The sequence below is a fragment of the Anas acuta genome, chromosome 6, assembly GCF_963932015.1.
Source record: "Anas acuta chromosome 6, bAnaAcu1.1, whole genome shotgun sequence".
Taxonomy (NCBI): Eukaryota; Metazoa; Chordata; class Aves; order Anseriformes; family Anatidae; genus Anas; species Anas acuta.
This window is the reverse complement of record NC_088984.1, coordinates 23,698,070-23,725,806: the sequence shown is the minus strand read 5'-3', so window position 1 is coordinate 23,725,806 and position 27,737 is coordinate 23,698,070. Positions and strand designations below refer to the sequence as shown.

The 27,737-nt window shown below is 36.1% G+C and overlaps 1 protein-coding gene across 7 annotated transcripts in view; it reads right to left on the bottom strand.

Annotated features, from left to right (window-relative positions):
* The window catches only part of OSBPL6 (oxysterol binding protein like 6), a 93,679-nt gene that overhangs the window by 16,737 nt on the left and 49,205 nt on the right, over positions 1-27,737 (bottom strand). For 2 of the 7 annotated variants that reach the window (XR_011097637.1, XM_068685819.1), the window contains exons 3-15: positions 22,759-22,854; positions 19,822-19,944; positions 18,181-18,234; positions 17,358-17,471; positions 17,047-17,211; positions 16,393-16,525; positions 15,849-15,952; positions 14,813-14,905; positions 10,380-10,454; positions 6,456-6,621; positions 5,795-5,925; positions 3,498-3,605; positions 1,015-1,152 (exon numbers count right to left, since the gene is read on the bottom strand). Coding sequence is in view for 6 of the 7 variants with exons in the window: in XM_068685819.1 (XP_068541920.1) it covers positions 1,015-1,152; positions 3,498-3,605; positions 5,795-5,925; positions 6,456-6,621; positions 10,380-10,454; positions 14,813-14,905; positions 15,849-15,952; positions 16,393-16,525; positions 17,047-17,211; positions 17,358-17,471; positions 18,181-18,234; positions 19,822-19,944; positions 22,759-22,854 (1,500 nt within the window). In the remaining variant the exon portion in view is untranslated. The remainder of the gene's footprint in view (positions 1-1,014; positions 1,153-3,497; positions 3,606-5,794; positions 5,926-6,455; positions 6,622-10,379; positions 10,455-14,812; positions 14,906-15,848; positions 15,953-16,392; positions 16,526-17,046; positions 17,212-17,357; positions 17,472-18,180; positions 18,235-19,821; positions 19,945-22,758; positions 22,855-27,737) is intronic. The other 5 variants (XM_068685822.1, XM_068685820.1, XM_068685821.1 and 2 more) reach the window with 5 other exon arrangements.

The window sequence follows — 27,737 nt, the reverse complement described above, 5'->3', positions numbered from 1 at the left end:
TCTGCATGAAACTGCTATGGTCACAAGCCAGTTGAACTGGCAATTTGTAACATGAAACTGGATTTTCAGGACAAAAAAAAAAAAAAAGCCATTTGTTCCTAAAAAAAAAACACACACTGGACAGTGACAATTTAGAAACAGGATGTTCTCCACTGTCTGAAACTATGGCTTGCTTTTAGTTTGCATGCTTAGAAAAATAAAGCTTGAGAAACTCTAAACCCATGAAATTTTGACAGAGCTCATCAGATAGCAAGTTAAAGAGATCAATGCTCTTAATGAAGGTGGAAGCAAATTATAACAGTCTGCTCTGCAGACAATCATTTTATTTAGAATCATGGTAGTTTGTGATTGAGTTTAGCAGTTTTGTAAACAGCTTTCTTAGAATTAATTATAATTAATCACAGATGATTTTCCAAAACACACATGGAGAAAACAGTTAAGTATGAACAACAAAAAAGACAAATTGGTAATCTCCGCTTGTCTGATGCACAACTGATAGGATGCTGAAGTGCCGACCCACAATATACCAGGTCACTTAACAAGATTAATTGCATGGGAAAGGTGGGGACACCCATGTGACAGAGGGCCCCAAAGTATCCAACTGTTTCCCCTTTGAGCTTCAATGAGGCAGTTTTTTATGCTTGTCTACTTCTCTGATTACACAGAATAACCTTATATGTATGATAGAATACTTTTTCTTTGTTTTTAATGAGTAATTTAAAATAAAAATCTGCATAGACAGACCTATTTGGTCCTCTCTGTCATCCATATCTGAAACTGCCATAGTCTATCAAGGACATGTACTGAACACAGTAATTATACAACTTTCAGCTCAGTTTTATACTTCAGGAAACCTCTGCAGCCCATCGTGAGTGAGTCTCATGTGAATTTATCTACATCTTATGCGTTCTGACACTTTTTTACGCTAAGCAGCATTAAAAATAATCATCCACTAGAGGCAGCAATACCTGAATCCATCTGACAGCAAAGCTGCAGCGTGCCATCATAGCCTACCTCATTTTCTGATGAGCTGGCAGACAGAAGCACCTCCTGTGCATCAAAGAACTCTGACACTGATTCAGACATAGAGAGCCTGCTCTCATTAGAAACTTGCTGGGACAATGGCAAACTGACATGAATTTGTTCACCTGCCTGCAAATAAAGCACAGAAAAATAAAAGTATTATTTACAATAATAATAAAGAAATATGTAAAAAAGGAGTAAATCATCTGAATATTTTTCTATGTCAAATATAATAAAGACAGCATTTTAGCAGAATTTTTGTGTACCAAACATGTGAAACTCAAACAAGTACAAAATGAAGTGTTATCTGAGCAGTGACATACATGTCTTCATTTGAGGCCCGCTCAGCATCAACTGCTAAGCTTTAGCAGCATGAGTAATCACAGAGCTAGTTCTGTATCCAGAGGAGTGATTTTGTGGACAATAACTGGACTGTGTCAGACAAGTTCAACCACAAAATTCAGATGAAAAAGACACCTCATTGTTACAATTAATATTATTGGGACCTAGGCTTGATACAACCAAAAACCAGAAAGACCAGGAAGTTATAAATTACTCTCAAAATAAATGGCCTTGCTAACCAGTTCAGTAATGTTTGAAAAGTTTGAATATTCAAGAGGATAGCTATAATAAACATTTATTTGCCTTTATTCCATATTTGTATTCCAAATTTCATCTGAATTAATCAATTAGTTCTGACTTACTACTACTAGTGGGAATATACTTTTTGGCTTATTATAAAGGGAATTTAACAGCAAAGGTAAGAAATCCCAAACTGTGACGTGTATGTGAATATGGGGACAAGCTGATTTAAATAGCTTGACATATCTTCCTCTTCTTGCTATTTATGGGAAGAACACCACCTTTCAAAAAGTTACCCAACAAGCTTTAAGAAGGGAGAAAAAAAAAAAATTAAGATTCTCTCCCTTTACCATTCCACCAAAGTAGCTGCTGCTCTGGAAGCAAACAGGCTTCTGACTTAATCCCCCAATTTATACAGCATAATGCTTCAGGGATAATACAGACAAAACTACTGAAGCCCTTTTAAACACCATTATTCTTCAGATGGGAATGCCACTCACATTCATCTTACTACAGAAATCCTGCAAGTGATTTTGTTGACATCTTAATCTTGTTTCTATATAGTTGCCTCAAAATGAACTAACAATAAGAAAATCACAAATAAGCCAAGAGGTCAAAAAACTTTCATTTTTCCCTGGGGTTTTACTTGGGCTTGTGGATAGGTTTCAATTTTTGATGAATTATAATGGAAACAGCAGCTCATTTCAGTATTACCTTTACAGAAGTGATTAAAATTTTATTTTTTTGTACAAGCTGGAGGGACTTGGAAAAATACACATGCCCCTACCTGAAAAGGATGCTTGCTCATGCATATATCTACAAACTGTAACATTATATTTATAAAACAATCAAGAGAGGTGAGAGGGAGACCTGGGATCCTCTTTGAAATACTCCTTCAGTCAGATAAACTTGTACCAAGATAACTATGAATATAATAAAAGGAAACAGCTAACCAACAACAAATACGAAAGAAGAGATGGTCATTGCTCAGATCCTCACTGCCAGATATTCTGAACACATGTTGCTGTGCTGTGGCACTGCATCACCTCTATCTTCTGTTACCAGTGTCCAACATCTGGGCTTTTGGAAAAATTGTATGGACATTTTCAAAAATCCAATAAACAAAAGTAACCAGAAACAGATTTTCACCTGCCTCTCTTGTTGGAAAAAATTATTAGGAGACAACATTATATTAATTGGAACAATGTATGCATAGAAAATAATGAGTGGAAATGACAAATGTAAAGTATTTTGGTAAAATGCAAGCAGAATGGTTGTCAAAATGACAGTATTTATTAATTGCAACATATAACTCACAAATTCAGATCTGTCCTTCTTGTGAGGGAGACTGATTTGTAATTAATATAAATGTTTGGTAATCTGTTTACTCAAGAAAGCAAAACAAGATAGACTATATGTTGCAAATGTGCTATTAATATAGTGCTTGCTTCATAGACTGAACTGTTTGAATGCCACTTAAGAAATTAAACATCAAGCAAGCCCTTAAGCACTTGCAAGATCAGGCTATTAAATGCTACACTGTTCTGTTGATTTGGCAAGAAACTAAGATACAGAAGTGGTTACCTACTGTGTGTTATTGTGTGCTACATTCAAATACAGTATAACCTCACTAATTCCCACACTCAACAATTAATATTTCACAGTTGCAGTACTTCCCTATTTCTCTGCAGAGGCCAGAGTTATTTTGTTAGCTTTGACATACACAAAAGACAGAAGTTTAATTTTGTATAGAAAAAATAAAATCTGAAAATTTCTATAAAAATCTACTTTCTGATCTTTAAGATTTGATAATTTGCTAGGTGTGTTTCACTATGAGTGAGAATTAGCAAGGTTTGATTGTACTCTAAATCCATTAAAGGCTGAAATCTTACCTCATCAGGACTAGGGATAATATTTACACTGACAACCTGATCACAAATAACAGATTCTGAATGTATTCTGTTCAAGCGACTCCTTAGTTCAGCATTCTGGTTGAGAGCCTTAAAATAAAAATTGCACATTTCATTTAAAATTAAAAAGCCAGTGTTAAACAGGAAAAAAAGGAAAAGAAAAAAAAAAAAAGAAAAAAAGGTTATTCTCAGAAATTTCCTAAGAAATCACAGAACTTCCTTTCTTCCGTTTATAGATAAATACCCATTTTGAGATCCTCTCTAACATGGCTTAACTTTTTGGTTGGCTTGTTTTCAGTAATCTTCCAGGGTCAAGGGGAACAGATATTCTCCCCTAATATTACAGTTGCATTCTACCTTGATTCTTCAGATAGCTCCTTGGCAGCCATACCAGTGGGTTATGTACATTACAGAAATGGAGAGTGAATGCAGCAAGAAAGAATGAAACTGCAAAACAGCTAACAGGAACCACTGGCAAAATTCTTGATTTACAACTCTACAGCACTTTCTGAACAAATGTTATCAATGCTAAGAGCCCACAAAAAGAAATGGCTTGCTTTCCAGTGGGGAAAAATAAAAATAATAATTAAAAAAAACATAACCACTAGCATCACTAGGTGCCTGTCTATTGAGATCAAGCTGATAAATTTGCATGTATGTGTCCAATTCAAATTACTGATCCATTTGGTATCTGCTATTTTTTCTCCTTTGTTAAAGCCCAAGCTAGATAATACATTTGGGTGCACATACACATGACCTGATGTCTAGAAGCACCTGTTTGTTGAAATCCAGAAAAATACAATGTGTTACCCAGAACATGAATTGACTTAAACCTAATATACCCTCAGTGCTTGGGATCATAGAAGCAAACAGCAGACAGACATACTGATTTACTGGACAGTAATAATAATACTGTAATAATCTATTTACTGTAATAAACACAGTAAATAATACAGTAATAATCTGCTCCTCCCTCCTCCAAGAGCAAACTCTGAAATAGGTCCCATGATTGCACTGAAACAAAGTAGGACCAAAGTAAAATAGGTTAGCTTAAACTTTCTCTGAAAACATTTTAAATTATGCCATTTTGCTTTGTTCTGAAATGGTCTGGGTACGTTCATAGCTGTCATCTACCAGGCAAACAGACACATGGCTAGACCACTAACAACAGCTGGGCTGTAGTGTCTTAAACTTCTCAAATCTGGTCACAAGACTGGTTGAACCCATCTGTCTGACTGTGCTAAATTTCCACTTATTCACCATTGAGACAACTAAATATATTTGAAAATGATTTTTAAATTAACACTGGAGGCCAGGAACTATAAGAACATGACCACCTATTTTATACAAGTTACTAGTGAGTCTCGACAGGTCCTCGTTAAATTTTTATCAATAACCAGAAATGGTTACCCTCACCTTTATTACAATATACAGCAATCAAGCTGCATAATATGTTACACACCTATGTCTACAGAAACATTATGCATCAATTTTAATCTCACAGCAATAAAAGAAACAACCACAGTAACAATAATAGTGTTGGAAATTTTCTTCACATTTAGGTGAAGTTCTGTTTGCCTTTAAGTCTCTGCTTTCATTTCTTGCAGATGCAAAGTTCCAAAGAAATCCACTTTTTATAGTAAAATCTTTCTCTTTTCCTTGTCTATGAAATCAAATGTTCGAGTTATTTTGCAACCCAAAGATGCATCTCATGGAATGGTGTAGGGTAGGAGCTCACCAGAGCACTTACTGTTGCTTCATCTGTTCTTCCCAACTAAAGCCAATGACAATTTTCCTTTTGGCTTAAGCGGGAGAGACACCAGCCAGTAACAAGTTAGTATCTGAAAGTCCACTTTATTCATGATTATTCTGTCATCGTGTAATAACCCATGATTCCTTTTGCAGTTGGAGACATGGACATACAAAACAAATCAGAAAATATACACTCAAAATGTAAAACTTAAGAAAATGAGACTATCTCCTTGACTGTGGTGGAAATAGCTCCAATAAAAATATATATCATTTGCATAAAAATCTTTGATACCCTTACTTTACCTTGGAAAACCATAATACATGCATGCTTACACAAGCAAATGATATTCTCCACATGCACTGAGGTTAGGCTTATGTTCTCATGTCCATAACAGAACATATGCCATAGTTCTGGTTAAGAACCTGGCTATTTTCTTGGCGCCCTTTACCTCAGGGAATGGCCAAAATACAAAAGAAATAGTGCATTTGGCAAATTAGATGTGCCTGGAATCAAATCAAGAACATACCTGAGAGAGGGACTGTCTGAGGTGTGCTATTTGAGCATTGTGACCTGTAAGATCCTGTTCTGAAACAATCTGCTTAAGCTTCTCCTTCTCTATAGCTATGCTGTTAAAGGCAGACTTCAAAAGAGAATGCACTAAAGAAAAATGAAAAAAAAAAAAAAAAAAGAAAACAAGTGTTGTCTCAGCAAAGGATCTGGACATTTACATTTACTAAAATATTTCAGCAATAAAGACAGAGAGTGAGATTTCCATCCCACAGTTACATAAATTCGTAACAAAGAGCTGAACTTCCAGTAATCTGTGCCCAAATTAAGTACAAACACTTACAGCTTACAGGTTGTAATGTGCATACAATATGTTCACATATGTCATCTGAGCATATTCTTGATGCTGAGCATATGGAAAAGAATTTTTTTTTAAGTTTTCTAAAAAAAATATATATATATCCCTTATCAGACAGACTTTACCTATCTCCATATTCACAACATCCATGGAAAATATATTAAGGACAACACGTCGTCTTTATGTAAGCCACGTGTCCAGCTAAAAATTCTCATACAGTATCATCTAATACAGATGAATGTCTTGGTCATAACTAAGTGAAGGAAACAATGAAACACAACAGAGAAGCATAGTGAAGGAAAGGCTTGACATTTTCAGTTACCTTTTTGAGCCATCAGGCAGAATTCTTCTTGAAGCTTCATGTACTCGGTAGAGCACTCCAGAGGGTCTGTTACATGGCTTGGGGGAGTCTGAAACTCGATGTCTGCACAAAGGTTTGGATTGGATGAATGCAGCCGAACAGGGGACATCGTAGCACTGAAAGGGACCTACAGAGAGAAACAGTAAATAAATATTGTTTAAGGTGCAAACAACCATTTGATTCTGTTGAAGCAAAATATAAATTCCTTCTGAAAACAAAATACATGATTCACAATGTGAAGAACATAGTAAGAAAAAACATTTAACTTTTTACTGTCCAAAATCTCAGTACAGTTGACATAGAATTCCTTGTACGTCTTGAAAATTTTCACTGAAATAGACAAAAGAAAGCCTAAATACAGAGCTAACTGCTAACAGTGGAGTATTTAAGTTCTAACATTTAGAAAAATGGACCATCTCCTAGTGCTTAAAAAGAAGATTGGAAAATTGAACCACCAAACATGCTGCTTTATATTTTGGCATTTGAGACTCCATATCGTATGAATCTGTCTTTACAATACCAACATCTGAAGTATGCAAGTTCCTCCACAGATCTAGAAATAGGACACAATATTCTCAAATATATTATTAAAGACTTTCTATATTCTTTCTAATGAAACAAACAAAAAATAAATCAAAACTCCATCTGACTTTCATTTAAAATGTATAAGCCATAAATTAATGCAAAGAGATGCAGTTTAGTAAAATGCAGCAAACATTTTAGATTATAATTTCCACTTCTCTTTTTCCTTCTACAGTTTTTATGTACAGCAATATATATATGCGTGCATACCTTACTTAGAAGTAATATATATAAATGTATCATATGTACTGAACGGTTACCTGTATGCTCCATATGCAGTGTATGGATACTGCTGTGTACATCTGTGGTGTGTGTGAGAGTATATGTTTTATTTTAATTTCACCATTTACATACATTTGTATAAAAAACAGGCCGAGAACCTAATTTTCAAGTCTAAATGTAAAGGGAAGGCATGCAGAACTACATTTTCTTACTTCAATATTAAGCACTTTTAACCACATTCAACACATTCTACAGTCAACATCTAATGTATTTTATGATATTCATCAAATGTATAAATAATTTCCACACTGCAGCCCAATGTAATTATTCAAATATGAAAAATGGGGACAAAAAATAAAGTGTGTCTTCTGAGGCATGATAAAAGTGGCATATAATATAAAAAGTCATATTACTAAGATTATTTTTTTTTATCAACAGAAAAGCTATATACTGCCATCAGTATTTGAAATTGGTACCTTGTTATTTGATTAAATCAGAGAATGGTTCTATAAATCGCTTCCCATAACAATTGACATCAACATATATTTTAGGTTTCTTATTCTCTGATGAAACTCTCAAAATCCTATTGGACCTAGTCATCATATCCCACTTGAACCTGGAGCACTTTCTGCAAAATGCCAATTTCCACCCTGCTCTTCAACTTACAGGTATGTACAGCACAAACTAATGGCCCTATGACACCTATCCAGTGTCAGCTTTGTCCTCTTCTCTCATGTGTTTTGATTTCTAACTATACCAACAAAGCAGTTATTTTTCATTAGACATAGTTTTTGACTCATATCAAGAAGGCTTTATTAACAAGAGATATAGAATAAATTCCTTCCATGCATGCTGGACATTTGTTCCATTATCTTCTTTGCCAGTACCAGACTGCCTCTCTAAGCAGCCAAACTTCCTTATATTTTTTACACAGCTTAATTTTGTTTCCTTTACAAAACCTTTTCTCTTCTTACATGAAAGAATACATTTCCAGAACTTTCTGCCTGGGCGCACTGCAAAGGTCTAGTTGCTCCAGGCAGCTCTAGGACAGCAAGGTAGGTGGCTACAGCATAGCACTGTGTGGGGAACATGTTCCCGGTCCTCAAACCCATCCTGAAGACAGGAAAGCAAGCTGCCCTGTTATAACACAGGAGCTGGAGGGAGCCCCGCAGCTCTGCATGCCCACGGTGACAGGGCAGGCTGTCCCAGCCCCATGCAGACTGGAAGATCTGTGGCCCTGCTGCCTGCACGTGGGGGTTTCTTTGGACACTTCTTGATGAATCTGGCTGAAGAGACCTGCTCTAAAGTCATCACTTCTGCCTTGTACCTCAGCTCGCCAGGCTGAAAAGCGATATTCCTGCAGGTTTGTGGAAAAAAGAACATGTTCTCCAAATATTGTCACACTGTTCACAAGAAATGTACATTTACATGACAGAGACAAGGAGCTGTTTTGCTGATCGCTTTAGATACAAGAAACAGAAATTCTTCACTGTTGACTGATATGAATCTTCCCATTTCCTTTCACTGATGTGCTTTCTTTTATGGTGACTTCATACTGCCTTGAGTACTTTTTCATTTTTTTTCTGTTTTTAAAATATTTAACTCCTTGAGACATCCCTCTTTTTTTTTTCCTCCTCACTCTTCTAGACATAACCGCAGGTGTACCTTGTCCTGACTTTCTGCTTTACTCCAGAGGTTGAAATACCCACTCATCCATCAGCCTCTTCAGAATTAGATACCCATGTAGGAACAGACTGTTCTTGGTAGTGTGGTACAGGAACCAGTGGTACAGGAGTTATTTTGGTGCCTCCAGCTTTCCTCCCTCCTGCACTTTTTCTAGCTCTTCCAAGACCTCTGTCCTCAGCTCCTCACATCAGCTGCAGGTGACAACTCAGCAATCTCCTGGACATCTACCACCCCTTTTCAATGCTGGCTGCCTTGCAGTCCAGGACCAGCTGTATTTGGTCCACCTGAGCACTCCTTGGCACAGCCCTTGTCCAGGCTGTTTAACTCCTACTGAACATTCTGGTCGAGCCTCCCATTGACATTCAACACCCAGCATCAACTGATTACAGGAGATTAAATTTAGATGAGTTAATTTGGGAACTGGAGTAGCACTGACTTCTCTCATATTTTTTATGAGGACCTAAGAGTAAATGAGGTTTGTGGTTCATGCAGCTCGGCTTAAGCAGAAGCTGTGTCTGATCTAGCAGATTTTAGCTATGGGCTAAAGCTGCAGACTCTCGAAAACTTTAGCTTGATGTTCACTGCTTGATCTCAGTAAGGGTTTCTGTTTAAAGCTCACTTTATTCTTTAGTTACACAGAGTTCTTTTTTCTTATTTTTTTTTGTCTTCCCTATCTAGCTGTTGCACTAATCAGCTAAGGGACTAGCCTAATGTCTGCATTGTGCATTCCCAATAATTTTTTCCTGACAAGGCAGAAGCTGAAGATATACTTATGATGCTAATTTGATTTCACAAATAGCATCTCCCCTCTCAATTAGAAGCCCCCAAGTTGATTTTAGAGCTCCAAATTTTGTTTCAAAGACTGGGAGAGGTAGCAAAATGAAATACAGACACTAGTGGTAGTAATATGACTTTCTGGGATAATGGAATGCAAACAGAAAGTGTCTTAAATGGAAAGGCTAACCTTGTATTACTAAAAAAAAATAATTAAAAAATCAAGGAATTTCATGATTTCATGTTTGTAGCAAATCTCCTTGGTTCCGCTGTCTTGCTATGGACTGTCACAAGAATCTTTTACTGAATTTGATAATTTCTTTCCATTTTAAATAATAAAGAGAGAGTATATCAAAACTATGTTCAAACAGCGCAGGGCCTGAGTCTAATCACCACCTGCACTTGCCTAAAGGAGGAGGGACATGTACCACAAAAACAAGCTCAGATCCACATCTGTGAAGTTCAGTTGTGTCAGGCCTGACCACTTCTACATGACTCAGCTGAGTGGGTAGCATGGACACCTCCATAAAGCGTACGATACATCTTCATAAACTTATTACACATTCAAGTTACACAGCTTCCCATCTTTAGAGCTATCCTTTGATTTTTAAATCCACTCACTGTTGTAGCCACTGCAGCTGCTAGTCTCTGCCGGCGTCGTGTTGTGCTGAACTGGCCCTTCGGTGCCGGCCCTTCCTGACAGTGAATGCGAGAAGAGAAGGAAGTAGAGAAAGAGAAGGGAAGGGGTGATGGGACACAGGAAGATGAAAGGTGATCAGAAAAGGGAGAGGGAAAGTCTTTAAGTGGATTTCAATTTTGTTAACTTGTATGGCCTACACATTCTGAGAACATACAGCATGTTCTCACCTGTGTATGCCAGAGACTTATATAGCTAGGTACTTTGCTAAAATTATCCCCATAAGGTGTGGACTGCAGTGCACTCACTAAGACTACAATAAATAAATAAATAAATAAAATAAAAGTTAGCTCTGCATTTCAGAACTGTAAGAGTTATGGAATAAGAAAACAAAAAGGATGTTATGGCATGGCAGAAAACACAAAACCAAAACTCCTTCTTGGGGTCACTTGACCATCTAGAAAATGAATTCTGGAAGAGATCACTTTGCATTAGTGGAAGTGCATGAACTCCGTTTACTGGAGATGCATGCATCTCAATGGTAAAACTTGGGGTGTGTGTTACAGGGAGCTTGCTTATGTAAACATTCCTGTGCACAGCTCTAGAATTTCTGTGTCCATCCCTGGGCTTATTTGTTCATTTTTCCCACACACCAATCTTTGACTTCCATAGGATCAGATTTCTCCTTCTGTACATTACTAAAGGCAAGGCTTCCAAAGCAATGCAAAATCTCAGATAAAGCAATGCAAACAAAAACTAAGTATTCTAACAACTACTTCCTTTTCTGCATGCCTAACTTGTGTCCTTTTCCTGTCTAATTTCACTTATATTTTACTTTTAAGAAAATTCATCTTGGTACATCAAAGTCAAGTACATGGTACATCAAGTCTGCCTAATGAAGAAGAGCTCCACACCTATCATAAAGCCCTTCTATTTTATGTCTGATCAAAATGCCACTATTTTGAAGTCATTTAAGGAATTTGGAAGACTAGAAAAGCCACCTTTCTTCTTATAGAAAACAATTTTTAATTCCTTTACATTCTTCTTCCCCTATATCTTCATCTACAGCCACTTCAGTATTTGCGAATCTATATACATTTTTACTTTTTTTTCTGAAAGCTACATGGGCACCATGGAAATAACAATGGTATTGACTGGACACATGGACATCATGCTGAAGAACAGAATATTATAGTCCAATTATTAGCTGAAGTCTCCATACCCTCCACCCTCTGGTTGATGTTACTAGCAATGCTACAGACTGTGGAAGGTTTTTCTGATGATAGCAGTAAGAGAAGCCTTGCTTTGCACCTTTTTTCGTAAAACTGTTATATTAAAAACACATATAAAACCTCTAAAACAGAGAGTACCAACTTCATTAAATTAGATACTGCATCATATGCAGAATACAAAGCTCTCTGTACTACATAAGTATGTCTATCCTCTGAATAAGAATTTAGAAGAATATTACAGTTTAATAGGGACATATATGAGTTTATACATACATGTACAGAGAGAGAATCATGTGCAAATACATATATTAAGCACTCAAAATCTGCAAGATGTGGAATGCAAGTATACTTTACTAAACTTAGAACAATGAGCTCTGCAGAACCACTACCCTCAAACACAATATAACGTGAGGTAAAAATCTGAGTTACGATTAGTAACATTTATGTAAGTACTTATTTAAGGGAAAAGGTAGCAACCCAGTCTTAGGGTCTGGTTGTTTATGAGCTGAAAGCCTCAGTAGAGCAAGCTGACTTTTCAGGTCACTCTGTGCTAAATAGTTTTGTTAATCATATTCTCCTTCCACCTCCCTTTAAATCAGTCTTGGAACTTTACATCTTGGAGCACTGAAGGAAATCAAATCAATGATAGTTCATTTTGATCAGTAGTACTGTTCAGTAGTATTTTATTTTTTACTTCCTTTGAAGATCTCTAGAATGCCATGAGAATGACAAATTGGTCTTTTACCCAAAGTAATAAGAATGTCAGTTATTGTACAAAGGTATCATTTGTAAAATGAATGAATACAGATCAACTAACCTGTTGTTGTGGACTATTTTCTTAAGACATTTTTAAAAAAGACTCTTTAAAAACAAAATAAACGTCCTTTTTATGTAAGCAATCCTTCTTTAGAGAAGCACTCCAAGTACATGTATTTTTTCTTTTGAATTTAAGCCTGTAATTTAAGCTGTTTATTCAGAAATACTAAACCCCAAATCTTACAAAAGTATACACATATGCTGTTTTATATAGTCATATATATATATAGTCATATACATATATAGTCAATTTTACTTGGGGAAGTGACCCCACTTTTGTCAGGGGGCAAAGTCACTATGTGAGCAAAGTTAAACGTATACAGAACTGGTATGCCTAAATGGTAAATATGTACTTGTAAAAAAACATAAAAATAAAGTAGTCAAACTTATGTAAGTTGTGTTAAGTACAAAGTATTTAAAATATACTTTTTTAAATAGCAATTTTTTTTTTAATAGCAACATGAGCAAATTATGAATAACACAACCAGTCAGAGTGAGGCCATCTTGCACAGATCACAGCTTTAGACCTTTCCTGGGACAGGACAGCCCTTAGAAGAAACGTATTCGAGCTCATAAAGCTAGTTAAGATACCAGAGCAGCCATAAAGGAGTAAACATCCTTGAACTTGCAATTTAGAATAATTTTATTTTTTCTGTTTCCATTCAAATTAATTTGTAAATCAGTCATCAATAATTTAATGCTTTGCTCTAATAAAATAAGCTTTACATTTCCACCACTAAACTTGCCATCAGTTAATCCCTGCCAAGACCTAACTTTGCTGTTAAGCAGATTTGTTTTTCTCCCCAGCAGTGACAAACCCAAGCAGAGCAGTCCATGTACACAAACTCTCTCAGGGGAATCTGCAAAGTCACCATACTTGAGATATTCAGGAGCAGGAGCACAAGACCTGTCAAGCCACCAACAGCAGTTTGAGAGTCAGATGTCAAAAGGACAGTCTGCCAGAGAAAGCCCAAGATGGTGTCACTTTGGCAAGGTGCAGGTGACACAAGGATGACTTGCCAATTCCTCATGGAACACACTAGATAATCATACATTGACTGCTTTCATCATTTTTTCGTATTATTATTATTTATTTATTTTTATTTGTGGAGATGAATTTCTCCAAGACCACTGTGGTATGAACGAAGAACATACAGTATTGACTTTCTTTTCACAGGCACCAAGTACTTGCATCCATTTTCCTGGTATTTATTAGTAGCCTATATTATTCAGCAGCAGGAAAACACAGTGATCCTTCAAATGCTGGGGATAAGGTATGACATCAATCACCAAAATTCCTCCATTACAAAATGAAGCTTTACAAACCTAACAAATAAAGCCTTTTAAGCCTAACAGATGCTTTATTGTACAACCTGTTATCATTTATCTAGTATAACTGTTAGAAGAAAAGTCACCTAAAACAGCTGCAATCAGAAAGCTGGCACAACTGCAATTTCTTCTTTCCTTAAGAATGTCAGTCTTAAATGAGCCACAGAGTACTCTATATTGTTCCTCTGAGTCACAGAAAAGTCCTTATTGTATCTCTAGGGAACATATTAAAGGCTTTCAAAGTTTGCATGAATTTCAAGGAATTTAAATGGATTAGAAGTTGCTGACATTTATTCTGCAACAGACAGCACTGTGGTGATTGTTTGCTCCTGAAGTCAGTTGACCGTAGTCTTCATTAGAACTTGATGAGTTATGAAAAAAATATATTTTTTTCTGAATTAGGCTTCAAAACACACACTGACTTCTGGCAAAACACAGTAAGACATCCTGGATCGAGCAGTGATCTAAACTTCGTATGCTTATTTTTGTGCTTTTACTTTTAATCTCTAAGGCAGTAGGGATGACGTAAATTCTTTTTTCTTCATGAAATTTATTCTTTAGTTTATTCAATTTGTTCCCATAGTAGCCTTTTCCGTAAGAGAGGGCTTTTGAGAATACTTCTAATTGGTAACATTCCTAGTATAGGTCTTAACAAAAACAACTGGTATGTTTAGTATTTCACTCATGCTTTCTACTTCTAGCTTGATGTCACCTGTTCAAGTGCCCTTCTTGGCAAGTTTAAGATGGAACATCGGTATCACCATGTGCTGCATGCATATTGCCTTTTTTGCACCTTAATTGACTAGTGTTCAGCTTCTCCTCCTCTCCCTAGATGGCAATGTTTTCATATGCATGAAAGTAAAATCAATACATTTTTCACTATTTTATCTAGGTTTTAAACAACCAACCGAGATTTAATTTACATCATCAGAACCATAAGGGACAGTACATTGACTTCCTACTTTCAGTTAATATAACATTTCATGCTTAAAAATTAATCTAAAAGTACAGTGAAAAAGAAAGCATTATGCATTCAGTACCTGAAGTTGAATTTTTGCATCTTTGCTGACACTTTTTGTTCTCCACCGTCTTGTGACCCGCTTGTCTTTCTTTGAAATATCTACACAGTTAGCCTACATTACACAAATAGTTAAAAGCGACAAAGTGCTATTACGTTGACACAAGCAACACAGACAAGTACACCAAGTTAGTAAAGAACTGTAGAGTTAGACATTGACAAATTAGAAAGTAAGGAAGAGAATGCTGCTGCCAGAGCCCGCAACTACAGCAGTGACCAGGTGTAGCTACCCATACACTTCTATAAACTAATAGTGTATTTAACTTATTTAGCAAAACTATTGGTATACCTTTTTCATAGTGCACAATATTTAGGACCAGATTATGAAACCCTCATGTATTTCTATTCTGTTACTACTCCAAGCAATGCAGGGTTCACCTGTTCCTGAAACCAATGGTAAGCCTCATCTCATTGGACATGAGATATGGATGACTTTCCAATGCAGCAACACCACTGGGAGATTTGTGTACTCAAGGGGGCTGAGTGAAAAAAGGAAAATAGTATTTAGGATTTAGGATCTGCTGTTGCTTTCTTGTGGTCAGAAGGAAAACTCACGCTGAACTAGGAAATGGTGCAACCCCCTTGGGAACTCTGTGACTATGCCCTTTTTTCTAGAACATGCAGTGTGCTTCATCTTTGAGGGTTTGGGTCTCCACTCCTTAAAAACTTAAAACAGTTTCTTACTCAGCACGGTAACAATTCAATAAATATAATTTCAATGCATGCATCTATTTCTGTTGCAATAGTTCTGCTTTTGCAAATGACTTAATCATTTGATTTATCTTATTTAAATCAAATAACATTAAATGAATACACCTTATCTGTTTACACATTAAACACTATTACATACAATTAACACACAATTCAGATAAACTTTCCATCCAAGAGTTCCTATGATTTCAGAAAATCATTCTAAGTTAATAAACAATGTCTTTATACTTCCCTTAACACAAAGAACAAATGTTTCAACATGATTACTTATTCTCAAACATATTTACCTGCATGTCTGTGAAATTTGGTGCTGACTGAGTTCTCTGCAGTATTTCTAAATTTTGAAGAAGTTTACTGAGTTCCACAAGGTTTGACTGACAATGAGCAAGATCTAACATATATGAAACAAAAATAGATTAGGTGCTTCAGTTCAGACATATTTTTTTGCCATGATGTCCATCACCGGCATTGTATTGTATAAGAGTTAAATGCCCCAAACCCTACTAAGTAAGGCATCTAATAACCTTATTTTCAGAGATGCTGAGCACTTTTTATTTTTATTTGAGTCAGCAACAAGACCGAACCTCAAAAGTTGATTGCATTTTAACAATGATATCCATTAAGATAATATAGATTATTAAAATAAATTTAAAAACCATCATCCCACCACATGTAAAGAGGTAATTTCCCACCACAAGCATCTAAGTACCTGAAGAGCTCCCTCATGTGCATGTAAAGATGAAACTTAACCACTTTCATTGACCACATATTATTTTATATCAACAAGATGTTTTGCTGAAAGAGTAAGGCACAAAAAAAGTAAAGACTAACCTTCTGCACATCTGTCCATCTCTTCTGAATCCTGCAACCAGGCTGCTACTTTACTCTGACCAGTAGTGCAAGTTGCAGGAAGACTGTTACTGCAAGGTATAGGAGACTGCCATGGGAAGTTATTTTGTTGTACCTAAGACATAATAAAATGCTTACACTTGCTGTTGCATGTCTTGCTCAGTCAGTCATACCCTATCCCCATCATACTACTTTCAAATAAAGAAATAAAATAGGCGTTGTGATTTCAGTGGTATCTACGATTTGACTATATGCTTCCCCAAGATGCAGGGGTTTCTGTAGAGCATATTGAAGAAACAAACTAAACACAAACTCAGAAGCACACTGTGTTTGCTAACCACTATGAAATGGTGTTAGACAGATTTAGACAGAAAAATAGATTTATTTCCAATGCCAAATGCTAGAGAAAATTTTTTTGGAGACGTTTAATTCTTTGCAGGATCTCTATAGTAGCCTGTTTATGAAGTCTATGGTACAGATAAATTAGACTGTCTTTCAGCTGTGTGCTCTCAGCTTTTTGCTAGCCATTGGATCCCCCAGCAGGTCTTCTCTATTGGCATTACCAGCAGAGCCCACTGAAACTGCCCTTAAGCAAGCCCAGAAGGCATGAGCTTCCAACAAAAGGACACTACATACCTTTCCATCAGATACATTAGCAGCTGGTGAAGACTCTGTAGTAGAGGCTGAAGGGAATATATGGAAGCTAGCATCTCTTGGAGATCTCACAATCTCATTCTGACGGTACAACCGGTGGTGGCGTAATTTTGAAACCCATGCATCAAATGAATCCTGGGACTTCACCTAGAAAGAAACTCACTGTCAGGAAGGTATTCAAAATATTACTCTTTTCCCGTATCTTTTACTGTTGTTTTTTTTTGTTTGTTTTCTAATTATTATTTATTTTCACTGCAGATGAAAAGAGAATAAACATTTGCACCATTTTTTACCTTCAGATGATAGATATGTTCTTCTGTGTCAAGATCTATTCTGCGAGCCTTCTTCTTGATGGACATAACTGATAAACCTACATCAATGCTCCCGTGTACTTTGCCTTTCTGTATCTGAAATCAAAAAGCAGGGTAAGAAATTAGTAGTACCATGCACTTCACTACAGTTAAGAAAAAACTATCTTGTGCTGATGTGTTTTCCCATTTTAGGAATATTTTAATATAATGCCACATAAAAATTAAAACCTCAATCAGACTAAGCATTTAGTGTTTTTATACATGAGAAAAACATCTCACAAGTGTTTCGTGCAGTCCCAACTCCAAATGAAAAATGTGTTAGTTCATAACCGCACACAACTACAGGTAAGTGAGAAGCTGAGAAAACTAGACAGCTCTTAGCTCCCTGCTGTTACAGCTTGATGGTTAGTGGTATTTAATCTACCTAATTTAATGCTACCCCCTATATCTCAAGTACATTGTATTACTTCTCTGTCCTATCCACATATCTCAGAATAATCAGCTCTCACTAACGTTAAAATTGAAAAAGCAAAATACATGGTTGGGCTAATCTCTCAAGCACCTTCACTGAATAAATTACTTTAAGAAATGTAGCTTGTATTCTCATAGAAGTGAGAAAAGCCAGAAACTGGGGGGATATAACTCAACCAAAACCTCACACACTTTATATAGCTCTCTCTCTGAATCCATCAACAACTTTCATGGGTGTGATGTCATAAATACGCCTAGTATGAGAATGAGGTTTAATCACTCTGGCAGGTTGAATTTGAACACAAATTTTAAAATAGTATGCAACTTTACTTACATCAATTGGTGACTTTGAATATTTTAACAGTCCATTATCAAGGACAAAAAATCTCTGAAAGTGAAAAAAAAAGAAAAAACACCTTACTTTATTCATGAGCAGATGAAATTTAAACTATGTACAATTATTTATCCGCTAGAGAAAATGATTACCCTGTAACAATTAAGAGTGTTTATGAGTTAGAAAGAATATAAATATGGTAGTGACATATTTTAATTCTTGTTCTACGATGACAGTGATCTTCTAAGGAAGAAAAAGTAGATTCTCTGTTTCCAGCAGTATATTCTAGGTTTAATTTAAGAAACCTCAAAAATGAAGCTTGTTTGTTTTTTTTTTTTTGTTCGTTTTTCAGTCAATTCATTAATGTTGACAAGGAAGACACCATAGGCTGAAAGAGTTAAGTGTTTTTCTTTATTTTCTTCCTGGTTTTCTTCCCGAATTGGCTCTGTAAGCCATCTGACACGGAAGGGAATGACAATGTTTTCCTGATGGGATCCTATTAAGTTGACAATATGAGGAAGGTCAGTACTTGTATGGCAGAAAATATCTCCTGAAGATGCTTCTGGAAATTATGTCAGTTGCACAACAGACGGTACCAATATCTCACACATGTTGAGAAAACAGTCCTTTTCTGGAGACATAACTTTTTGAATAAGATGTCAAAATAACAGCATTGTTTTTTTGGTTTTTACTGGGTAAAAAAAAAAAAAAAAAAAAAAGGTTCCACACACCAATGACCTTTCCTCATATTCCATTTCAAAGCATACTGCACTTCAGAAAATGGTGAGTTAATCTGAAAATTGTACACATTATACCTGATATGCTACTGAAGCACATTGTGAACCATCAGAATATGACATAAAGCATTCAGTAAACAGATGATGGTACAGCTTTGCTAGCAGGTACAGTTTTTGATGGTACAGCTTTTAGCACAGCACATGCTAAAAGTACTGTCTCTTGAACTCACTATGCTCTCAGCACAAGGTATTGTAACAGAAACTGCAGGATATCAAAGCAGTAGTTGAAAAGGAAAAACCTTATTAACAAGTCCACAGTTTCGAACCGTAAGTTCAGCATAAATCCCTAAATGAAATGTAAGGCAGAATGAAGGGGGATGCTGAACTGTGAAGCTCTTACTACAGTAAAAATTATTTACTGGTAACTGGTATTTTCACTGGTAACTACTCTAAAGTCAGCACAAAAAACAGATCACCAGTAGTAAACTCCATTACAGAACTGTGAAAGTTAGATTCCCCTTGTTCTCTTGTTAAGCTCCTAAAACAGATATTTGTCTAAGAAACAACATATTAACATAATGTATTTTAAAAGAGTGGAAGCAGTGGGTTATCCCATAAGTTCTTACGTATTCGATTGTTTTTTGCTTTTTTGCTTTTAGTGTTTTGTTTTTAAATAAGCTCTCCTTTTATGTTCTTTCAGTGTTTAAATATATCATTAGGCAGCACGGTCTGCAATGTTGAAGCCACAAACTGTGTGCAAACTAATTCTTTACACAATCTGAAGAAAAAGTCATACATTGAAATCCTGGGCATTTATTTGACAGCCATTCTATTTCCCCTAGACAAAACATCCCAACTCACAAAATGAAGTAATAATCATTTGACTGTTTTATGAGACCTTTACCTTGTGCCAACCTTTTAAGGGCCATTTTCTCTTTTTCAGCATGAAGCCTTCATGTTTGTCTGGCTTCTGGACATTGGTTTGGCCAATTTTCAGACCCTCTATGATTTCCCAGCTGTCAGGTTCCTGGTGAAAAAGTATGAAGACACATTGATTAATAACTGTGTGTACACATAATATAAAACTGCATTTATATGTAGGACAAATTCTCCAGTGCAAAACAAAGAGTATCTCTGCATTGTAAGAACTAAAAGGATTGGACAGGTGTTACAAGTGGAGCACAGGCAAAATCTGTATGCTAAAAATCTACCTTTACTTAGAGTATTCCTTCTCAAAAAAATAATGGGATCATGAAATAAGATGAGATGAGATGAGGAAGAAATCTTACTACTGACTATATGTAGTCTGCACTTTGTGGTATTCCCTGATCATAAAAATGTGTAACTTTTCTGATCTTTAAAGTACAATCTACATTGATTCTAAATACTCTGATTTTTCCTTAAAATCAGACTAACAAGCAGCAGAGGTTGGTTTGTTGTTGCTTTGAACATAGCCTAGCTCTTGTCTTCAATTACATTTTATGACACAGAGTTTCAGAGGCTAATTGCACCTTTAGGAATCTGTAAAAGGAAATTAATCTTTTAAAAATTTTCCTGTCATTCCTTTTCACTGCATTAAGAGAAAAGCATAGGGGAAGCTAGCTAATTTTCCCCCTAGAGAAAAGAATATGAACTGTATCGTTTCAGACACAACCAGCTGTATGCCTTTCTGAGAGCCAATTAAAGCACATTCCTTGCACACAACACTTATTCCTTGCACACACCACATTATGTATGAAGACTTGTATGACTTGAGCCTGACTTGTGATATACCATAATGAACAGATAAAGAACAAAGTTTTTAAAGAGAAAAAAGAGCCATGCCTTTATTCACATTCTCTTGCTACTATTGCAATCAACAAAATTATAAGAATACTAGATAGCTGTAAATTGGCATTTTCTCAACTGCCACAACTTCCAGTGATATTATCAAAAGTTATTCGGAGAGGAACGAGGTCATCCTGCATCAAACTTTTAAAGAAGAAAAAAGTTTTCCTCTATTTTCCACAAACCTGTCTGAAGACAAGCACTGTCAGCCTTTCCTAACTTTCCAAGTTACACAGCACTGATAACATGAACATTACTATTGTGGAAATACGATTTTATAAGTAACAACAAGCTGTACGTTTACAAACCTCGTTAAGGAGCTGCTAATCTGACAAGGATGAAAAGCTCTATTCCAAACAATACATATGCAAATTTCAATAAAAAGTTTAACTTTCCCTGCATAACTGCAAACTGGAACTATCATGGTGCTTGTAAACACTGTGCTCAAGAACCATCTTTTTGATTTCACTGTGTTTTACTTGGACATTCTATTTCCATTACTGTAGAGGGAAGCACATATGCATTATTTTTTCCCTATGAAGAAGCACTTGGCTCTTGAGGGAGGAAATTAAACTACGAGTCCCCTGGGGCAAGCAGAGGATCTCTCTCCACTACTCTGCCAACTGACTCCTAACCATATTGATTTCTCTTTTAGAAGATCAGCTGCAGGCATAAGTCTTTTATCTACTAGATAACATCAGTATTGATTACTTCTCAACCAGAAATCACACAATCTCATACAGCTATTCATTTAAACAAAAGGCCAGATACAGGGGGACAAAATGAGCCATTATTCAGTGCAATACAGATACCTGCCTTCTGCTGCACCAGTGCCAGAAGCTGCTATAAAGCCACCCTGACAACCTTAACTGTGGCTCACCGCAGTCCAGGTTTGGTCTGAATGTGCCCAGTAAGAGGGACATCATGCCATGGACCCTTCTGCTGCAAGAACAGCAAGAAGCAAGGGAAAAACAAGGTGACGGTGATGTGCTTGAAGGGCCTCCATCTGATGTTGGCTCATCCAAAGCACACCTCTACTACTTCACGACTTATGCAATTTAATACATATGCAAAACAGCTCTGCACAGAGCAGTAGGACCAGGAAACACACACATAACTTACAGAATCATGTTCTGCTTATGCCCCAGGTTCTGGCAATAAGGAAGCCACTACCAAACATTTTTTTTCTGAACCTTGTCTTTTTGTATACAAAGCTTCTTGTCTTTCTTTTTTTTTTTTTTTCAAACAAAACAGAACAAAACATTTCATTTTACCCAATGGAACAGAATCTTTCATGTGGGATTTGTTTTCCCAATGCTGTTTCAGAACTTATATATTATTTTTTTTCTTTCCTGACAAGTATTCCATAACAGCATCCTCACATTTTCAGTAACAATATTACTTTTTTATTTGAAGTATCTTAAAATTAAGTCTTCTTTATGAATCATTAGACTTATCTGGAATCAGCTATTCCAAAACTCAGGTATTCAGCCAGGAGGACATTGACTGCAAAGCACTGAACACTGCATCTTTCAGAAACCGGTGGTGTCATCTCTACAGTTCTATCAGCAACAGATTTCTTTTTTTAAGAAACTACCCACAAGAAATGCCATTAGGAGGACTGGCCTATATTTTTTTACATTAATATCATTATTGATTAACAGTTCTTTGGGACTTAGATATGATATGCTCTGCCTTTAGAGGATTGTACTGAACATTTTTCAAAGACACTGCTAGCTCCATATTGTGATACTATAAAACTTGGTCCTGGGAGCTATTCATGGGGGGAAAAAACAACCACTACTATCCAAATCCTTTATTTTGCTAATACAGCATCTGCTAAGGATTACTGACTTCTCTGAGACCTCAGCTGGTAAACAGGAAGTTCCAGGGCAGGCACATAATGTATTAAATAACAGAACCATAAAAACCAATATCCCAAAGCTCTTAGTCAAATAAGGTTGTAACCACAGAAGGAAACACCACCTAGACCACAGCCTGTGATTTTGCTTACCTTGGATAGAGAGATAGGGTCAGTTTCAAGGAACTGCTTGCTAAAGGAAGGGTCTGTGCTCCCCGAAGAAGCCTTCCGCTCCAAAATATGTATGCTCTAAAAAAAAAAAAAAGTTATTAAAGATGACCACTTATCATTCAATGGTATTTTTTTAAATACATACTCAGTAATGAGTGACTGATCATTATACCCTTTATAGAATATAATTCAAAGTATTATAATAAAATATAAAACTTTCTATCAGCATCATTAAGGGTCCCTTCCAACTCAGGATATTCTATGATTCTATGATTCTATGATCATGGCTCAAAACATATATAAAGTACTACCCATGCATAACTAAACTGCACAGTTTGTTTTCCAGGGCAACAGACATCCCTTTCCTTCCCCTCTTTCATTTCTTATCATTGGTTCTAAAATTAACTGATCTGTTCAATCTAGAAATGATTGGGAACTAATAAAATAAAATAAAAGCCGGAAAGGCAGGTAGTGCAGTTCTTTCCTATGGAGACTCAAAGTGCTCCCAACCAGATCAAGCACATTTTCTGTTGAGCTATAAGACACTGACCATACATATCATGCAGTGGGCACCACCACACATTCACTTCCAAAACAAAACATTACACCTAAGTTATTACTGCCCCGAACATATTCATAATCGTATCTTGGCTTTTTGCTGAAGTGAGGTGAAGTAACTCATTACTTGAGTGCTTGCAACAGACTACAAGTGTTCACAAGTTCATTTAATGGGTCTGTGCTGACAGGCTTATTGGTGAACATTTACAAGGCAAAACAACCTCCAACCACTACAGCTGTTTTTCTAGATATGACTACTTCAAAATTTTGTATCTTTAAGGACTGGTACAAATGTGAAGCATATAATCTCAAAACCAGCCTTGAAAAAACATTCCTTTAAAAATAAACTAACAAAAAATAAAAGACGTCTTCCCATTTTCCAGAAAAGTTTTTTTCATATTTTGTAAAAGAAAAAGCACTCTTGCTGTAGGTTGGGAAAAAATAACCTTATCCTGTCTGCTTGGGTTTGCATTTTGTTCTCTGGTGAAAATTCTGCTACATCTCATACTAATATTTGGTATTATACCACAGCACATCAGTAGCACCTCTGTGAAATGATAAAAAACTGCTTCATTTCCAGCACATGTAGCACAATGACAAACTATTGCAATTACAGTTCTCTTAAAAGGGCAGTTTTTTTTTTCAACTCAAACAACAATTACATTTTTGTTCACAATTAAGCTTCTTTACGTTCACTGAAGAAGAGATTACACAGGTACAAGTGAGAGCAGAAATAAGCAGGGAATATAAAAATACATATAAACAGAAGACTATTGTTTATACAGACAACTAAGTACACAAGGACCATAATCAAAGCAAATTATAATAAGCACAGCTATTCACATAAATGCACATATAACATAGGCTGTATCTTGCTGCAGAGAGACTCGTAGACCTTTCTTGTTCTCTTTCAGTTTGCAACTGTGAATGAATAGGAAAACATGGGGACTGACTCTGCTGTCAATGAAGATTAACAAGCATCCCTGCCACTTTGCAACAATAATTGGTATTTTTTTCAGTTACTTTTTATTTAATTTTACAGTGAAGAATGAGGAAAAGCGGCAGTGTTATTGTATCTGCCACATTCCCCAGGGCCAACAAGCAAGAGCTTTGTCATCTGTGCTTTGAAGTCTTTCTGCTTTATCAAAGAAAGGCCAACTTCATTATTTAGCCCAATGTCCACTACCAGGCAGATAAGAAAAGGGTTATGTTTATTTAGCACAAGTTCCTACATGTTGAGTAAGTTAATACACTTGTTTGAGCTGAGCACCACATGGTTACTAATGAAAAACTATGGTAATTTTTTCTCACTGAACAGATGAAATGCTACATTTCCACACATAGCATCAGATTTGAACAATATGCAGTAAAACCTTAATCCATTCTTCCAAGGAAGATTAACATGCCTCTTGATTATCACAGTCAGGACGATTCCCAACTTTCTTGCCAGTTTTGTTTGGCAGGCAGGAGCCCCTCCATCTCGAAATGGAGCACTGCCCAACACAGATGTTCTGAAGGTCTCGCGTATAGCAGCCAATGCAGTTTGTTGTTACATAACTGCAATTTCATTTTGTAAAATATTTAGAGTGGAGCAACCCAGCAGCCCCTGGCTTGCCAGATTTCCAGTAACATTTTCAACCACATGATTCTAAGGCGAGGTTTTTGTGTGTGTTGTGTTATTTTTTGTTTAATCAGCTCTCTGTTATTACAGTTCCACTTCAGCTGAGAAACACATTATTAGCTAACAGCACTTTAATGAATGCTGACTTTTTCAACTATTTGTCTGGAAATCAGAAAATGAACACTTTTAAAATAAAATTGCCTTCTTTACATGCCTTACTTCAAGAAGCGTTATCTCATTTTCTGTAAAAATCTCCTTTCCAATTCTTTTCTGTCATAACCACTATTACATTGACACAAAATAATTCCTTTAAATTTATGACGTCTCTAGCATAATATTAAGACATATTATTTGGTGCAAAATGTTTTCCATTAATGTATGTTATATTTCTGCAAAATTACTGCTAGAAATTACACAATTATTTGACATTTTGAAAAGCTGCTATTTTTATAATGTAGGAGTTTCTTTACCTATTTAGCACCACAGAAAGAAGAATTATTTCAATCTAAAAGTTATTATCAACTTTTTTGGTTTTAACAAGAAAAAGTCAGTAAAACAAGCACTTAAGTCAGTGAAAGAAGCACTTTAAAAAAACTTATGGGAAGAAAGACGCAGATCAATACAGCTTCTGGGTGTTGTTTATAAGAACTGACTAATCCATGAATCCAGGCATATTGGCCAGCCTGGAACACTCCCTCATCCCATCCCAGGAGCACAGGCAGACTATTTCATTGCTCAGTTCCAGGTTTCCTGCATGCTTCAGGATTACCTGTGTGCTATTTCTGTCCTGTTAGAAAATGCCAGCAGTTCTTGGAAATTAATTCAACAGAACTATGAGTTTGACTGAAATCGTTTCATAATCCCACTGCTAAATCTTAGTCCTAACTGTGACTCTTCCTTCAACTTTGAGATTATTCACAACATATGTTACAGACAAGACCACAAATCTGCTCCAAAGTGTCCCTAGGAACCCTACACATGGTGAACACAAGTGTTGATTCTTTCCTGTGTTTATTTCATGTTGCTTCCCAAAGACATGTAATGGAGAAGAAAGCCGATGGACAGAATAATGATGTGATGATGTTTCATATTCTCACCTTTTCTGGAGGGCAAGAATGAAAAATACATTTTACAGTATAAAGATATCTTTCTAGATAACTTGGCTCTACATAACTGGCTCTACATGCCAATTTTGTTTCTCAGTGAAGAGTTCAGTGACCCATCCACCTCATCCACCAGACTAAATGCTGGCATAGAGCATCTGGTCTCCATCAGGCCATAGAGGCTGAAGACTCTAATGTTTTTTAACTGAATGTGACTTCCCCTGTAGAGAAAAGATATTCAGGTATGTTTTCAAAGGGAAGGCAAGGAAAGAATAGTGACATTGGGTAAGTAAAGACATGAAATCCAGTGAATGACAGGTCCAGCACTCAAGCCTCCCTTTCTGCTTTGCTTCTTAATTACTTAATGGAATTAATTATACTTAATAGAATGAATTCTCTCTTATTTGATTTATAATTTATTGATTTTTCAAAAAATAGACAATCTGGTGAGGAATTTATTGCTCACATCAGATTCAGACTCCCTTTAGTTAAAAATATGCATAATGTGGCTATCAATTAATGAAAATGGATTGGTGGGTCACTCTCCTTGCTCACAGCACTCATAACCAGAGCATGCATACAGACACTAAGAGAGCAATGCAAAACATAGTTTTTCTCTGTTTGTTGTTGTTGGGTTGGTTTTTTGTTTGTTTGAGTTTTATTTTTAATTCAAAGTACTGGTTAGTGCATCTTCGTCTGCTATTCACTGGAATTCTTTTCAGAACCTAGCTACCCCTGCACAGATGTGTGTTCTGTATTTGAATCCTGCCTCATATGAAGTGCAATGCTTAATAACATTGTCATCTAAAAATGTAGCATTCTACACTTATCTGAAAAACAGCAGTAGAAAAAGGTTAGATACAGATGTAAATGCAATTTTGCTATCTTTTAAATAACACTGCAATACATGCTTTCATCTGCAATATTATTTCCAAATGGAATAACCTTGAATTTGGTTTTATCTTAGGCTACATCTCAGTTTTCTCTGGCTTTCCTTCTGCTGATGTTGGAATAAAGACAGAGTCCTGAATATCACTGTGAGAGAAGGGTGCGTACAAAACAAAGTAACCACGTCTCCATCACTGTATTTCTCCTTTCTTTCTTCTAGCATGCTTTTTTCTTTGTATAAGACAATGACAGTCCTATTTTTATCCTCAGTCTCTCCAACAAACCTGCACCATACCTGTCTTCCAACAATCTGAGCTATCAACTAACAAACAAAGGAAATTAATACTTCATGAATATCACCTGTAGTTCATCTTTTTTTCACCTTGTAACACATGCTCATCTTGTATAGAAATGTGCTTAAGAGCAGTTCATCCTTAAACATTGTCTCTTTGTAACCTTTTTACTGAAAGACAGATATATCTAAGCAGCAGTTCTGCACCATATTAATAATACACAGGTATGCAGGTATCCACTTCTTTCCCATGATGTAGAAAATAAACACTTCTTGTATTACAGAAATGTCAAGGATTTGTTTGCACAGGAGCTCTATATCAGCCCTTTTTGGAACTCCAGTTTTGCATTGCAGGCAGTATGTTACAGGCAGTATGCTTTTAGCTGCTGGAAACAAAGAATCCTTTGCTTTTAAAAGATTTTTTTTGACAAACTGAAAAGAAGTAAGCTCCTGCTCCTCTGAAGAGATTCTTGGAGGGAAGCACTAACAGAACTGGACA